Source organism: Esox lucius, chromosome 10 (genome assembly GCF_011004845.1).
Source record: "Esox lucius isolate fEsoLuc1 chromosome 10, fEsoLuc1.pri, whole genome shotgun sequence".
Taxonomy (NCBI): Eukaryota; Metazoa; Chordata; class Actinopteri; order Esociformes; family Esocidae; genus Esox; species Esox lucius.
The window spans coordinates 22,044,870-22,062,774 of NC_047578.1; the positions used below are offsets into that span (position 1 = coordinate 22,044,870).

A 17,905-nucleotide genomic window follows, 5' to 3' on the forward strand; every position below is an offset into this window, starting at 1 on the left:
GAGTACCTTATCCAGGCTCGGCTCAAAGTATCCCAAATCATATATTATTAATCCTCCTCCAACTCTGCGATAGGGTCGTTGCTGTCTGCTCGCAATGTGACAATGGTCACGGTGGTACCCGAGGCAATAGCTTTAGCGCTGCAGTCGCCGAGACCTGCTGTTCGCGCAGTCACCGTGTCATGTGACGCTTGACTTCCCCCGAATTGATGCTGTCATTACACACGGAGAGGTGCTTGTTGAGAACGGGCACCCCTTGGGAAGGTTTAATGATCCGAAAGTCGATTATAAGGCACTGGAAGTGGAAGTCCCCGGCGTGATATTCAACGACCCCTCAACAACTACAATCAAATGTTGCATTAGGGGTGATCTGATACCTGTAGCATTGTCTCATCTAGAAGCCTGACAACTCAGGAAGCTGCTACCATCTCCTCCTGTGTCCAGTCCTGTAGCAAGTTAACAGCCAGAGCACGTCGAATTAGGGAGTGGAGACCCAACCTTCAGTTCCCCACAGAGCCCTCTACATCCCGTGACTGCCCCCCAGAGACCGGCTTCGACCTCATACCGCCCCCCCCGCCGAAGGAGTGCCGGGAGATTGTGCCAGTGGGTTGGTGCTATCCAATCACTAAGCCCTCACTCCATCTCCATTCGCGTCAGCGTCCGTCAGCCAGGTGGGGTTCTTGCCTTCAGGCGGCAGTGTATCACGTTGCCGCTCTACTGCTCCACTACACAAGCATTCACTCTCAGTGCGAATCCACCAGCCCGTGGTGCAGAGATGTTGCAGACAGCCAAGCAGGCAGAATGAGCATCGGTTACAAAGGCACACCCTGTCCACTCGTCCCCTCTGGTCCGGTGAATCTAATTACCGGTGTTTGGCTGGTCCGGGGCACAGTAAAGCGCGCTAGGCTACACTACCGGGCTAAACCGGGCCGGAGTTGGTCAGGTGGGGCAGGTCGAGCGGGTGAGGTGAAGGCAGAGGATGGGTCCCGTGGTCCGTCGCCGGTTGAAGGCGGTAGCAGCGGACAAGGATGAGGAGGATCCGGAAAGGAGGGAGAGCAAGGTCCCCGTCACACAGCCACGGCCATATTGATCCAATTGACACGCCGTACCCAGAGGATTTGTGAAGTGTGCCTGCGGGGCTCAGGAGAGTGCGAGAGAATGTGTGTGCGCTCCCCGCAGGTCTGGGTGATCCAACGATCAGCTGTGTGTGTGTGTGTGTGTGTGTGTGTGTGCGCGCCGAGGCCTGTTGTTCCAGGGAAAGCCGGGAGACACGGTAACGGCAGGCAGCCTGCGTTCCGGTCTCTATCGCTGGCTTGTATCTGTCGTCCTCTCCCAGTCAGAGCTGGCAGAATGAAAGGCTTTATCTTCAGGGCTGCTGCAGCTCCACAGGCTCGACTGCTGCTCTCGTTCTCTCTCCCCCCCGTCCGTCCGTTCTCTTTTCTCCTCCTCCTATCCGCTTCTTCCTCACGCCCTCCCTCCCTCCCTCTCTCTGGCACACTCTCTGCTGCTTATGTGATCTCAGAGAGCAACCACACGCACGTGAAAGCGGGCACGCGCACACACACGGTTGACCCAAAAGCTTCCCCAGTTGGCTGGCTGCTACTGTACAAAAACAAACTAATCGAAATCTGATTGTTGCTCCTCCGCAACACAGAGAGCACCTCAATCTGTTTCCGATCGCTTCTCTCGCTCCATCTATTCCTCCACCTCCAAGATAGGAGGGGCCTTGGGGGTGAAATGGAGGAGAAAGGGAGGGGGGTGTTAAGTACTAAAGCTGAAAAGAGAGAAAAACGACAGAGAGGGGGAGAGATTGAGAAGAGGGAGGGATAAGAGAGAATACCAGAGAGCCTTTGCACCAGTTCAGGATCCATCCCGTTTACTAACGAGCCCTTTTAACACACAGGCAACCAGACGTGAGAACCACACCTTCACCAGGAACACAGCGCCGGTGCTGTATGGTCATATGCTTCCCCACACGCACGCACACGCACACACGCACACACACACACGCTCGCACACACTCACACACGAACGCACGCGCACACGTCAAACACATATCTTACTGTGTGTGGGTGGTGAACAACTACACACGCGCGCACGCGCGCACACACACACACACACACACACGCGCGCACACACACACACACACACACAGACAGACAGACACACACACACACACAGACAGACACACACAGACACACACACACACAGACACACACACACACACACAGACACACACACACACACAGACACACACACACACACACACAGACACACACACAGACACACACAGACACACACACAGACACACACACACAGACACACACACACAGACACACACGCGCATGAACAAGCAAGCCCCCTCCCACACCATGAGACACACAGAAAAGATCCGAGGCATTGAGTGACAGTATCGAGACCTCCAGTCGGAGCAAAAACAAACACTGAGCATCACTTAATGAACATATAGCATTCTGCAGTGATGACGAATCGCTACGTGAGCCCAATTCACAGCTCCATTACCCCACGGAGAAAACACACACCAAGACACTAATCAGTTCCCTCTAGGCTTCGGGCCTTCACGACAGATATAAGAGGAGCTGGATGCCCTCCCCTCCTGACCAATTAGTAAGAGTTGGAACGCTGGCAGTGTTTCGATACTAGTTTGTCGAGAGGCGAGGAAACACGCAAAGAGGTTTTAAATTCTTCAGAAACAAACCTCGTCATTTTGTTATGCAGTCTCTTTTTATTCATTTTCTTAGCTATAACGTGCAATGCTTTTCACAGAGAGGGTTTTAAATGAACTGGAGAGTTTGCTCTGCATTCAGTTTTTATTTTTGCCACTGAAATAACTATTGGGAGCCTGTTACTGAAAAGGCACTGCCAATTAGCGAGTTGAACCTGGTCCATGCCAGCACTCAGTCAGATTGCAGGGCTATCGCCCATTTTAGTAGTTTAGCAACTGATTAGGGCTTTTAAGAAACAATTTGCAATTACAGGTTGTGAAGAAGAGCTGATTTGTTTCAAATGTTCCATATTTCATCAGGGATTAGAGTAGTATTAAAATCTATACAGACACACACACACACACACACTTTAAAAGGGTATTCTGTCAGTGGGATCATCCCACAATCATCTCTCAACCTATGCTGGTAAAAGTTGAATGGGGTTTTTACGAGGTCAGTTTTGATGCTTCACCTCTAAATAACATTGAATAGAATACAGTATTTGGTAAGCTGATCCAGGACCTATTCGTATAGGTCACATACAAATCAAGCTGCTTTCACAGAAGCAGGTCAACTCTGTGCCACAGTGATGTGTTTTCTATTAAAGGTTCTTATCTGGGCAAGAATTAAAGAAGCACAAATTAAAGCACCAACCCAAAGCGGGTGAGCCAATTGCATGTAGCCACAGCTCTAGGAGGGGCGGGGAATAGTGAGAGGATTGGTGTGTAGTTGGCTGACTGTGTTGTGAGAATGCCAGGTCATCTGTGATACGGGGATAAATGACGACCCCTAGTGGTGGCACTGAGCAGCTGCAGCCCGCCATGCAATACTGCTGCATCTACGGAAGCCACAACCTTACTAGTTCGCACAATTATCCATAAAGCATTGTGAAGCGATTTTTGCCAAAATATACTGATTTACATTGTTCATTATTTGTCCATGCTCTCAGACTATTGAGTGAACATAGTAGACAAGTACGCTGGGTTGAAATAAGTTTCTATTTCAGCGTCTTCAATATAAAATAATTCAGATAGCCCAACACATTTACACTTCAGTATTTAAAGTTGAATCCAATTTGAATAGACCAAAATGTATTAGATAGTACAAATACCTTGGTTAAAACCATGGAACTGAATTTGAGGAGACATATTTCAGTATTTTCACAAACTTTCCAATTGCATTTCTGAATGCATTGCAATATTAATTTACCTTCATTATCAAGTAAAACATATCTGAATACGTCCATCAAAACAATTGATCTATTCGAAATAGTATTCAAACCTTTGTCTGGTGGCCAAACAATGACTTCATCTGATGGATTAGGTCCCAAGCAGAGAAGGACTGGCTGACATGAATGCCTTGAGGGAGGTGGTACGGGGCTCAGTATGTTTGGAATTTAATTGAGGTGGTTGGTGTTGTGAAGGACATCTGCTGAGACGGCAACTTGTCCAGTGTGCGGCCAAGAGAGGTGCTAACCCTTTGCTAAATGAGCAGCAATCTGGTCTGACTAGAGGTGACAGAGTGCAGAGTTGTAGGCCTGTGGTTCTACCCCGTAACAGTCTCATCCAATGAAAAGTTTTCGGATTGGCCCCACGACACATACACCACCAACAACGTGAGTTCTTACTGGCACCTTGGCTGGGACGACCGTTAGCGGGAGACGTTGCCTCTACACTTTACAACGTATGATTCTAACAAGGCATTTGATGATTACTAGTAAAGACAAAATCACAGTTTACATATGTGCTGTTCAGACATTTTACCCCGGGAACAGGATTGATTTTCTTTTTTTGTTAAGCCACGGATGAAATGGAGAATGACTGAGCCAAAAGGCTGTGGCATTCAAAGATCCCCCTCTCTGATGGACTGGGCAGTCCGTCTCTCTGTCCGATCCCCTTACCCGGGAACCGTAAAACCACAGCCCTATCTCCTTCCCTCTTTCAATTGCTCCTCTCCCTCTCTTCACCTGTAATTTATCGAGCTTGAGCACCAGTCGATTTCAGGCCCCATTCTATCCATCAGAGCTGGGTTATCTCCCACCCTCCCCCTCCCTGTTTCCCTCTGTTCTGCTGAATCATGCTGATTGAAGTGGCTGTGGAGTCATGCGCTGCGTCTCCGTGGCAACCGGCTTGCCAGTGTCACCTTGTGAAGTACTCTATAGTTGCTTTGCTGCCTACAGCGTGTTCTAGTGGTGGGTCACGGGAACTACAACTGATTTTATATCCGATAATAAAGACAGGTACTTGAGCTGTTGAATTTGGGCCTTATACGACTGAATGGTTAAAGGCCTTCAGTTTTTGTTTGAACTTTTACAGAGAAGCTTCACATTAAATACAGATACTGTTTCGCAGAGAAACTTTATTTGTTTGAAGGACACAGAAAAATTACATTTGGTTTGGCTTGACTGATTCATGCAAACATATTGTTGGCCTTGATAGACTATTCACCCTCTGGTTTATGAAGCTGTGTCTTTGTGTGTGTGTGGAACTGTGGTACTGTCACCGTCTGTGTATGTGAGTGTCTGTGGCTTTGGAGCTGTGTATGTGTGTATGCGTGTGTGTCCAGGTCTCTATGGTGATACTGCCTTGAGACCTAGACTGACATTCTCAAGGGTACTTTCCACAACATAATAACGGCTACAGTAACCGAAGCTATATGTGACAGTAGGAAAAGCCGGTCAGCGTGCGGTCATTCACACACGCAGACAAACACAGCCTTCCCTGAGGCCTCTCTGTCCACACAACAAGCAGCCTGGCACACCATGTACAGATGCAGGGCACTGAAACAGCATCCAATGACACCAGAAAACACAAACCCTAAACCTAGTGTTCCCTTGGCTCAGGGCCGCCGTACCACAAGCAGAGCCTCTGAGACGAGCCTGGCAACACTGCCGCCCCAAAGCACGGTAGAGGACGAGCCTGGCAACACCGCCGCCCCAAAGCACGGTAGAGGACGAGCCTGGCAACACCGCCGCCCCAAAGCACGGTAGAGGGACGAGCCTGGCAACACCGCCGCCCCAAAGCACGGTAGAGGACGAGCCTGGCAACACCGCCGCCCCAAAGCACGGTAGAGGACGAGCCTGGCAACACCGCTGCCCCAAAGCACGGTAGAGGATGAGCCTGGCAACACCGCCGCCCCAAAGCACGGTAGAGGACGAGCCTGGCAACACCGCTGCCCCAAAGCACGGTAGAGGATGAGCCTGGCAACACCGCCGCCCCAAAGCACAGTAGAGGACGAGCCTGGCAACACCGCTGCCCCAAAGCACGGTAGAGGACGAGCCTGGCAAAACCGCTGCCCCAAAGCACGGTAGAGGATGAGCCTGGCAGCACCGCCGCCCCAAAGCACAGTAGAGGACGAGCCTGGCAACACCGCTGCCCCAAAGCACGGTAGAGGACGAGCCTGGCAACACCGCTGCCCCAAAGCACGGTAGAGGACGAGCCTGGCAACACCGCCGCCCCAAAGCACAGTAGAGGACAAGGCTGGGGAATCGACATCCACTCGTAATCACCAGACATTTCCTACAAATCAATTTCGGTCTACCGTTCATTTTCACAGCTATTGTAATGTTTTTAGTTCTTTTTTTGTCCACTAAAAAAAGCCTACTGTAGTTGTTGGACAGTCAGCTTAATTGTTCCATTTTCTTCCTATTAAATAGCCCTTATGAAATGGATAGGTAACCTCTAAATCCACAAAGCGAACGTTCAGATCGCCTTGTCCAGTCACAGTAGTTTCACTTTACACAGTTTTAAGAGACTGATAAACTTCAAAGAAGATGAAAACAACTGATATTAGCACGCCACATGCATGACATGGGCGCTGGGCCTGCACTGCGTATGAAGCAGAGGACATTAGCCTACAACAATAAACATTAGTTTATTGACTGGCGTCAACTGAGAATCGCCAGGTCTACCGCTCTCTCTTCCATACATGCAATGGACTAAAATAGACTAAAACCACAGCGGGCCAACAGAAGAAAGACCTGCCAAAATAACCTGAATACGAATGGCTGGAAAAAAATGTAAAAAAAAAACGTCAAGAATAACCTTTTCAGGTAAGAAAAGGAAGCCAAGCAGAACCGCTGCACCGTAGAAGTAGAGCCGCACTGACCTGGAAGTGGAGGATGATGGTCCAGATGAGGCCCAGCGTCAGCTTGGGGTTGCCGTCTGTGATGTCGTCATTCCGGATGTTCACCAGCTTTACCTGGGACAGGAAGGAGACCAGATTCAGACACCAGAGTGAGATACAGAGTGAAAGCAGTGAGGAAAGAGTGAAACGATGGTAGTGTGTGTGGGAAACAGTCTTAGTGGTGAAACTATGAAGGCTTCAACAAAAACCATGTTTTTAACAAACTTTGAACTGTTTACCCATATGCTCCTTTTAATTGGAATAACATTTATTTTTGTCCCTTTCTTGACCCCCAAATGTGGAGAGTCGATCAGGACGGCTGTCATTCCAAACATGTTCTGCCAAGCCGTCTACATCAAAACAGAGAGAGTGACGAGACAAGGCATGGTCTGACATCACTAACACCCCACCCCGGGCAGTGCCGAGCTAATTCCCACAGCTTTCTTCAAGAGTTCAGGGCAATGTATGCCGCAAACAAGATTCAAACTCATCAGCAACAGCTGTGCTACGGGGCACTTAAGACCCCGAGCCGTTCGGGGACCCAGTTCTTCCTGTTCTTAACCAGTAATTTCTTGTGACCGAGGAATTACACAATGTACAGTAAATATTTGTATCTTTAATATTTTTTCTTTATTGAGAACTGGATTCAAACTCACACCGAATATCTAAAGAAAGTAAACAATCACAGGTTGTTCTAGCTTGTGTAAATTTCATCACGGCAACTCATAATGTGACTCAGTAGTGTGTATGGCCCCCATGTGGCTTTTTGCACTCCCGAAAACATCTGGGCATGCTCCTGATGAGATGGCGGATGGAGTGCTGGGGGAGCTCCTCCCAAACCTGGATCAGGGCATCAGTGAGCTTCTGGACAGGCGGTGTCGAATGCACCGATACATAACGTCCCAGAGGTTCTCAACTGGATTCAGGTCTGGGGAACGTGAGGGCCAGTCAATGGCATCAATGCCTTAATCATCCAGGAACTGCCTACACAGTCTGGCCACATGAGGCCGGGGCATTGTCCTGTGCCAGGAGGAACCCAGGGCCCACCGCACCAGCATGAGGTCTGACGATGGGTCTGAGGATTTCATCCCAGTACCTAACAGCAATCAGGGCACCGTTGGCTAGCACATGGAGCAGGTTCACACTGTGCGACCCTCCAAGGATATGCCTCCCCAGACCATCACTGACCCATCATGCTGAATGATGTTACAGGCAACATAACGTTCATCACGGCATCTCCAGACTCTTTCACATCTATCACGTGCTCAGTGTGAACCTTTTCTCATCTGTGAAGAGAACGCGGCGCCAATGGCAGACCTGCCAATTCTGGTGTTCTCTGGCAAATGCCAATTGAGCTGCATGGTGCTGGGCTGCGAGCACAGGTCCCTCTAGAGGATGTTGGGCCCTCAGGCAACCCTCTGAGTATGTTTCTGACAGTTTGGTCAGAAACAAAACTGACCAATCCTGCTGGAGGTCATTTTGTAGGGCTCTGGCAATGCTCCTCCTATTCCTCCTCGCACAAAGGAGCAGATACCGGTCCTGCTGCTGGGTAGATGCCCTTCTACGGCCCTGTCCAGCTCTCCTCATTTAATGTCCCGTCTCCTGGTATCTCTTACATGCTCTTGAGACTGTACTGAGTGACACCACAAAGCCTCTGAAAGCTACAGAGAAGCTGTTGCTGTATAATGGGAGCAGTTATTGGCTAGCGATAACTGTTCCCACTGTACATTTGGCCAGCGATGCATGAGGCTTGACTACAGTCATGTGGGAAGCCCAGTCATGCAGTGCTGACCAGCAGGGACGAAGATCACCTTGATGATTTATTCATAGATAATGAAAATAACTTCTTCAATAAGCGGACGTCAGAATCAGACCAGGTCAATGCATACTCCTGGAGGTTGTAGTGTATGATTTTCTTTCGTACCTGTCTCTGTTTGAGGAAGTCCAGGGCGATCTGGACGTTTTGGAGCCGGTGGAATCGCATGCGACCCTTTTCTCTGGGCTGGAAAAAAGAGAAGGACAAGATTAGCGCAGGATAAACCGAACCTCTTCTCAGTCACAGGGCTGACCAGTGACAGAGGGACAAAAAGCAGTGAGAAGTGGCGGTCCCAATTGAAAAGTGCAGTGAGAGGAAAACAATGCAGAGGCCGCTGTAATACCATAGCTTTATCCTAGGGGGAACTATCTTCAACTGTTGTCAAAGACAGGCCAACAAGCTTCTTCACAGCAGAGCAAAAAACAACCCAGGAAAAACCTTACGCAAACCAGGAAATACGCATTTGCAAACCATGCTGGTTGAGGCAGTCTAATACAATTTTTCTTAACACACACACACACACCCACACACACACTTTTCCCCATCTTATTCCCTCTCATTCTCTCAAACATTCACACACCTCGACTGGCTGACACACTTAGCCAATCACTGACAGTGTTACAGAACACACACACTCCCTCCCACCCACCCACCCACCCACCCACACACCCACACACACTCAGCAATGCTGCTATAAGTGCAAAAGGCAGGAGTGTGTGTGTGTGTGTCTCCCACAAAAGTCGCAAAGCAGTATTTAAGCAAGCCAATAGGGAGCACTCGGGACAAACCGTTCAGAACCATGCAGAGTAGGAGGGGTCAGGGAAAGGCAGTTCAAAAGCCTGATGATGCATGATGCTGACGTGACTTCAAATGATTTAAGTTAAAGGATGTTTTGTAACATAATGGTGATGACATGTTATGTCTATCCTAGCCACACTGTACTGCTGGTATGAGAATGTGTCCTACAGACTCTAGTCTTACAATGTGAGGATGAGCACAGAAAATAAATGTACACATAATAACAAGAACTTATTTTGCTTCTATAGCACTTTTCATTACAGAAAGAATCTCAAAGCATTCACATAAAAAACACATACATGGGCTCTTATCAGTTAGTTTAAACTAACAGTTAATTTAAACAATTAACTAACAGCCGTCTTCCCAGGCTCTGAAACAGAACTTTTGAACTTGGTTTTATTTGAGATGCTTGACTTCTACTCATTGGTTCTCCAAGTATTTTCACCCAGAAGGGTCAGTAAAAGGTGAACAACCAGAGATTATTCAGTGACCAAAAAAATAACGTGTTAACTACATTTTATCTTGCATCAGTGGACAAAAAGCCAGATGATTTTGTATGACTCTAGGTTAACATTCCACAAAGATCATTGTCCATTACAGGTGGAAAAAAGAAAATAACCTACAACCAAATATCGATCGACTGGTCAAATTAGCTAGCAACAACAGATAGTGGGTCATATTTAGGACTAAAAGACATTAGGGGACTGGTTTTGCACAAGGTACAGGATCATGTAATCAAAGACACCCCTTCAACTCACCTGTCTGATGATACGGAGAAAACAAGTTGCTGCTTAAACGTTAGTGTTACGATGCAGGTGTTGCTAAAACCACCCAGAGAGACAACAAAAATGGTTTTGTCTATGTTTTGAACCACCAGCGTGGCTTCGCAGACATTACAGCTGATACTGAGCATTCTCCAGATTTTCTCTGCCCCCAGAAACAACCTTCAAATTACACAGCCACCTGTCCCACAGTTACACCCAAACAAACATCTACACAGACGCAAGATGCAGTTTCTCCCAAAATGCCAAAGCTGGATTAAGTCATTTGTTTACAAACATTTGTTTTCTGGAGAGTGTTAGCACCACCTGCAACATATTTTGGACACATTTTTGCAGAAAATGTTTCTGCACATAGATAATAATCAGCAAACGCTGCAACTGGAGTCTGTGGGACAAATTCTTATCGGAAGTAGAATGTGTAGCCATTTAAGTGTCACGCGTCTGTGTCTTTGTGTGTGGCTAAGTGGCTGGTGAAACGTGTCCCTTTTGGAGGTCTTATGTGTAACAGGGCACTGGGATCCAGTGGCATGCAGTGGTTCACATACTCCCTGGGCTCCGTCCTCCTCCTCCCCACCCAGCGAGATGACCGGGGGGGCACGGGACACACACGCCCTCCGCAGCGAGGACACGCCCTTGAGCTGCTGGCGTCCAGACGGGAGGGGGAGGAGAGAGAGTGAGAAGAAAACGGATGGACGTAAAACAATAACCGTGTTGAGAGATGAAGGTGACGCTTGAAGAAGATTAGAGAGACAGAGTGAGAGAGTGAGAGAGAGAGACAGAGGGAGAGATCATAGACAAGGAGAAAGTAAAAATAAGGTAGAAAACAGCAGAAATTATTTTAATAAATAAGAAAGCGGCTGGGGGAAAAAGGAAATAAATCAAATCTGCTAACAGGCCAGCTTTCAATTAAAAAGCTACTCCAATGAGCGCACACAGACGCACGCACACGCACGCACACGCACGCACTCCCGTCAACACCATGTTTGACGTTAAGTCACCCAGACAGTTGAGGAGTCAGCACCCAGATGGACCACCGTCAGCAGTCTGTTCACATCAACCCACCTGTCCGTCCATCACCGCATGGCAACACGTCATCACGGACACGTCATCACGGACGCCTCGCGAGTCCCAGGGTCAATCCCAAACCACACGTTTCCCCAGACACAACGCACTACTTCTAACCGCGGACAATTTCCTTCAGAGGGAAGGCTGCCGTCGTGGGGGCAAAGCAAAAGCTGATACTAGCGTAATGGTACGTAGAATGTCATACTCCCAAAAGCAAGGATGGACCTACATTCTATGAGGCCCCACCCTACCTTGCACCTTAGAACTACAATATTACACAGAACAATTACAATATAGCACTAAACACCAATAATAATAATAAATACATATTATTCACTATCATCACTGGTTCACATTCATAGAAATACAGTATCTAACACAAAAAGATGAAGAATAGTATATAAAATAAACACATAATATTATGGATGTTGTTCCATTTCCAGCGCAATCATTCCAAGGGACATTCATTGGGTTGGTGTGGTCAGTGTGGATAGTCAAGTAGCGTTGTCTCTGGTGTTGCGTTTAGCAGAGCATCGTTCTAATCAAGCACATTTAGACGATAGCCTACCCTTGTAATCTACTGACAAAACATTTTTTGCAGAAATGGAATTAAAAAGTGATTAATTTGTCATTACCAGATGATGCTATGCAAGCTCTTCCCCACTGCTAGCTAACATTAGCCAACATAATGTCCAAAACTGAAACAAACATCAGTGAAGAGCACAGCAGTAATGGTACGACACATTGGTAAAAAACAAAAGCTAGGCTGGAAGCAAGAGGGAATCATGTCTTGATGCTGTTATTTCTTTATTATTATTACTTTTTTTAAAGTGGATTGATCTTTTAAAAACCGCAGGGATTTCTCAGATAGAACAGAAAACAAGAATTTTGATTTTTCATGTGACCCAATGTCTAGAGGTCTCTTTAACGTGTGTCTGTGAATCTCCTGTCAGGGCGTGGCACAGTGTATTGGAACAGAACACTGTTTGAGATGGTACTGCATGTGGAGAAGTGAAGAGTTTGGACAGTGTGGTGTGTGTCTTACCAGGGTGACTCCAGAAAGGACTTCCAGGAGGGAGATCAGGTTGTGTCCATCCCTCAGGTCCTCGTAAAGGTCTGTGATGTGCTTCCTCACCTGGTAGGGAGGGAGAGAGGGATGGAGAGGGGAATTACATACCAGCCTAGCATTTATATAACACTGTTGATATAGGCAACGCTTCCAGGGACGCGGGTTGCCAGGGCGACAGCCCTGTGCTCCGGCTGTAACCTTGTGTGGCGTCTCGGCCGCCCAGGGTGTCTGGGGAGAACCGTTGGCATGGTGACTCAGCAGCTTTGCCAGGCCTATGTCACGGCCCTTTATGAGAAACTGGGCCATCTTTTCAAACCGGCTGATGGACTCCCAATGACAGGCTGAACAGCACGGAGCTAACAGTGTGGAATTATAGGGAAAGAGAGACAGCGGGAGGGAGAAAGACAGGGAGAGAGTTGATTGTTGACATTTGGAAAGGAAATGAGATTGAGGGTAATTATGGTGTTATTCACAGCTGACTGTGACATGACTTTTAGCTGAGGCAATGGAGCATTTTTGAGAGAGCGCGAGAGGGACGAGGGGAGATTGAGAAGAGAGAGAAAACGAGGGACAGAAAGGACAGAAAGGCCAGTTAAGGGTTGACGCAATTCTGAATAGGCTTCGACTTCTAGAAGACATTGTCTAGTACGGACAATCTCCATTACAAGGCCAAGCCACGCTTGACTGAAACTTAAGCCACTATAGAAACTGCAGTTACTAACACTTGAAAGCTACTGTGTGTTGTATTGTTGGTGTTCAGTGAGGGACAGATAATCTCAGATGCCTAGAACTAAAAACTAGATTAAGTTCTGTGAGGGTACTAACATTTACTCTCTGTGTCCATCTGAGAAAAATAAAGGAGAATTTTCGAGTCTTCTGTGGGAACAGATGGTCCAGGTCAAAGTAGCCTCATCCCAGACCTGAGAGAGATTAAACTCCCATGGTGCCCAATGGTTACCTCAGAATGATTGACAACTGAAAGGGAGGGGCTAGTTGAAGGGGATGGGCTAGCAGCAGAGGGGGTTGCATATGTACAGACCTAACTCCATTCAAAGCGTTGGGGTTAAGTGTTTGCTTAGAACTGGAGTCCTCGTGTGTCCTGTGTAGGACTGGGTCAAGCTAGAGTAAACGGATGGCCAAGAGATAACGGCGGCCTTCAGAAACAAGTTCAGCCGGCACGAGAGGCAAAGCCAGTCTTTTAGTAAATCAACGCAAATATGGCCACTGTGTCACATTAAGTTACACAATACAGAGTAGCAAACAGCACGAGTCATAGAAATGCAGTAAATCTTTGTCCTGAGTAGATTAGGCTAATGTCCACCGTCAGCCAGCAGAGGGCGCTGTCACCTTTATAACAAGACAACCCAAAAACCATAGGACTGCAGGCCTCCTCTGTCCTGCTGGTGGAGGGACGTCTCCCCAGCTGGGTACATCGAGGTAGTCTAGCACAGGATGAACTATAAGAGCATTCTGCTAGGAAGCCTAACCCCCCCCCCCCCCCCCCCCACAGGACAAGGAGAACAGAGGGAAAGAAGAATAAGACGTCTTCCTTCTTCTGTTGCCTCCGTCACCGGCCGGTGTCTTTCTCCAGAGACTGTCTGACTGTAGATGTCTACTAACCACAGGTCTCATTTAGAGCCTTAATCTGTCAGTGTGCTGGACATGTCCTCAGTGCGTGATGAAAACAGATGATGTGTTGTCTTGTTAATTATCACATACTGAAAATGATGATCCCTCGTGTGTGTACCAGCATGTCCAGTCATCTTGAGTCAACTTCCTGGAACTATTGCACCTTCTGTATGATTCTATATACATCAGTTATATACATGTCTTCTCTATACAAGTCACTTCCATTCCTTTCCAGTGATACATCTTGATGACTCCGCAATATGACAAATCAACAATGTGCTGTTGTCAATCAGTGTGAATGTCGTCTAGAACATACTCACGGTATTTATTCCCATCAACATTATCACGCCAAGAAACAGACAAAATGGAATACAGACCAACAGAGACACAGTCAGTCAGACAGACTGGTGCCAGAACAGAAGACATTTGGCGTGATCATGGCCGTCACAAACGCCTGAGACCGACGCATGCATTCCCATTCAGGTGTTCGGGGTCGATCAAACGTGCGAGACGCGCTGTATCTAGGGGCTTTGTTTCTCGGACGCGTCGTCGCGCTCGGCGACTCGTGAACACAGCTGTCAGCTCCGACGTCGAAGCTCAGTCGCCAGTGGCGCCACCCAAAGAGGAAGCGCACCTGGGTCTCATACTTCACTGGTTGGTACACAGCGCCGACCGGTGCGTGAGGTCGGAGGCCCGTTGTCGTCTCGCTGGGAACATTCAGGTAAACGTGGGGTATTTAGAATTTCTAAAGCCCGCTATTCCAGACAGCGGTGTGATAAACATCCCATCATGCTTAGGGTCATGTATATAAATGTGGGGGCATGCCAACACGGTCCATTATTCTGCTGGCGAGCTCCCAGAAGATGTATGTAAACTTTTGCACTGACTGCCGTTTCAGTGTGTTTGGTGTGTCTGACCACAAAAAAAACATACAAAAAAAGCCAATACACTTAACCAACCACAGACCACACACACACACACACACACACATTACATAAAACACACAATCAGACTTGGCCCTCCATCTGTCGGCTGATGTCAGGTGACAGGTTTCATTGTAAACACGGGTGGAGACGTGTCAATCTCAGTGATGTCATCGGAGCCAAACAAAGGGCGAAGACGGACTCTGGAATGACTGGGTCATCAGGTAACCATAGAGATGGACAGAGGGCTCCATTTGGAGGGTGCGTCTGGGTCTCGGTACTGACTTGGGTGTGTTTATGGAAACACCTTCACTACAGTGGACTGTCTACAAATGTAGATCTACAGGAACCAGATATGGCAGGACTGAAAAGGAACAAATGATTCTTTCCATGCTATGATGATTATAGTGTATAAGACTAATTCAGTCCAAGTGTGGGTGTAACGTTAGAAGTGTTCCACATGTCTAATGACTACGGGGTTGGTTTTCTTTGGTCGGTGATGTGTTTCTTGCGGACCGCGGGGGAAAAAGCCATGGTGACAGCTAGTTGGGGCCCTGGCATCATTCAAATAACTCATGTGCACCATGATTGGAAAAGCAATCCTACTGGCTTTAATGCACGGCTGCACCACAGGGGGAAATCGGTTATTGTGAAACAACAAGATGTCTTTTCTCTGTCCCGTTCAACCTCCATGTGATAACAAGTACTTAGGCAATCACCTTTGAAATGAATCATGCATATGAACAAGTCATACGGATCCAGACCTGGGGTTATGAACCACTCCAACGCTTTGAGACATTTACAGTGCCTTGCGAAAGTATTTGGCCCCCTTGAACTTCTCAACCTTTTGCCACATTTCAGGCTTCAAACAAAGATATAAAACTGTAATTTTCTGTGAAGAATCAACTACAAGTGGGACACAATCATGAAGTGGAACGAAATTTATGGGATATTTCAAAACTGAAAAATTGGGCGTGCAAAATTATTCAGCCCCCTTAAGTTAATACTTTGTAGCGCCACCTTTCGCCTCCTTGCAAAACAGCTCGAGCTCAGAGAGGTTGGATGGAGAGCGTTTGTGAACAGCAGTTTTCAGTTCTTTCCACAGATTCTCGATTGGATTCAAGTCTGGACTTTGACTTGGCCATTCTAACACCTGGATATGTTTATTTGTGAACCATTCCATTGTAGATTTTGCTTTATGTTTTGGATCATTGTCTTGTTGGATGACAAATCTCCGTCCCAGTCTCAGGTCTTTTGCAGACTCCATCAGGTTTTCTTCCAGAATGGTCCTGTATTTGGCTCCATCCATCTTCCCATCAATTTTAACCATCTTCCCTGTCCCTGCTGAAGAAAAGCAGGCCCAAACCATGATGCTGCCACCACCATGTTTGACAGTGGGGATGGTGTGTTCAGGGTGATGCTTTTACGCCAAACATAACGTTTTGCATTGTTGCCAAAAAGTTCGATTTTGGTTTCATCTGACCAGAGCACCTTCTTCCACATGTTTGGTGTGTCTCCCAGGTGGCTTGTGGCAAACTTTAAACAACACTTTTTATGGATATCTTTAAGAAATGGCTTTGTTCTTGCCACTCTTCCATAAAGGCCAGATTTGTGCAGTATACGACTGATTGTTGTCCTATGGACAGAGTCTCCCACCTCAGCTGTAGATCTCTGCAGTTCATCCAGAGTGATCATGGGCCTCTTGGCTGCATCTCTGATCAGACTTCTCCTTGTATGAGCTGAAAGTTTAGAGGGACGGCCGGTTCTTCGTAGATTTGCAGTGGTCTGATACTCCTTCCATTTCAATATTATCGCTTGCACAGTGCTCCTTGGGATGTTTAAGGCTTGGGAAATCTTTTTGTATCCAAATCCGGCTTTAAACTTCTCGACAACAGTATCTCGGACCTGCCTGGTGTGTTCCCTGTTCTTCATGATGCTCTCTGCGCTTTAAACTGACCTATGAGACTATCACAGAACAGGTGCATTTATACGGAGACTTGATTACACACAGGTGGATTCTATTTATCATCATTAGTCATTTAGGTCAACATTGGATCATTCAGAGATCCTCACTGAACTTCTGGAGAGAGTTTGCCGTACTGAAAGTAAAGGGGCTGAATAATTTTGCACGCCCAATTTTTCAGTTTTTTATTTGTTAAAAAGGTTTGAAATATCCAATGAATTCCGTTCCACTTCATAATTGTGTCCCACTTGTTGTTGATTCTTCACAAAAAATTACAGTTTTATATATTTATGTTTGAGGCCTGAAATGTGGCAAAAGGTTGAAAAGTTCAACGGGGCCAAATACTTTCGCAAGGCACTGTATCTGTTGTGTCTTCCTTCACCGCTACCTCTGCTTCCCAATTCATCCTCCTTGATCACCAACTCTCTCTCTCCACCCCAGTCGGCCAGTTAAAGGTCAGCAAACCTCTAGCTCCAGTAAACACAACCCTCTGTAACACCAACTAATCATTGTTGAATGTTAGGCGGTGTGGCGCCGGACCAGTCAACTGTGTGTGCAACATGAATTATAGTGTAGAAACGCAATGCACAAGAGAGTCGAGTTACGAGGTCAGTCTGGCCATTCCACAGTCATTAATGCTCCCTGATCTATGTGATCAACCTCAGAACTGGGAGGTGAGGATGGGGTTGAGACAGAATCCTGCATGGGATCTGTTGCCCCCTGTTCCCCGTTGGTGTACAGCGAATAAATGACTCAGTGGTGGAATCAAAACACTTCAGCCAACGGGTCTGCTAGTGGTTCAGAACTATTACGTTGCCGGTCGGAGACGGTTCATATGAAATGAAGCTACTTCACTAGCAAACTTTTAGCTCACACGGAAATGTCTTGCTAACGTAACAAGAACGGGACAAATTAAAGATGATAATGAGTGAATAAACAAACCACCACGCACAGGGGTTGTGGCAGTGAAATGTCTGTTTCCGAACTATTTGGAAGGATTCGTGGATAAGAA

At 47.2% G+C, this 17,905-nt stretch overlaps 1 protein-coding gene across 32 annotated transcripts in view; it reads right to left on the reverse strand.

Moving 5' to 3' along the window:
* Positions 1 to 17,905, reverse strand: part of macf1a (microtubule actin crosslinking factor 1a) — a 217,766-nt gene that overhangs the window by 122,953 nt on the left and 76,908 nt on the right. For 29 of the 32 annotated variants that reach the window (XM_029122964.2, XM_034294851.1, XM_034294858.1 and 26 more), the window contains 4 exons: positions 12,355 to 12,444; positions 10,790 to 10,885; positions 8,773 to 8,850; positions 6,831 to 6,923 (listed from right to left, as the gene is read on the reverse strand). In XM_029122964.2, the coding sequence (XP_028978797.2) occupies positions 6,831 to 6,923; positions 8,773 to 8,850; positions 10,790 to 10,885; positions 12,355 to 12,444 (357 nt within the window). The remainder of the gene's footprint in view (positions 1 to 6,830; positions 6,924 to 8,772; positions 8,851 to 10,789; positions 10,886 to 12,354; positions 12,445 to 17,905) is intronic. The other 3 variants (XM_020050185.3, XM_010873839.5, XM_034294848.1) reach the window with 2 other exon arrangements.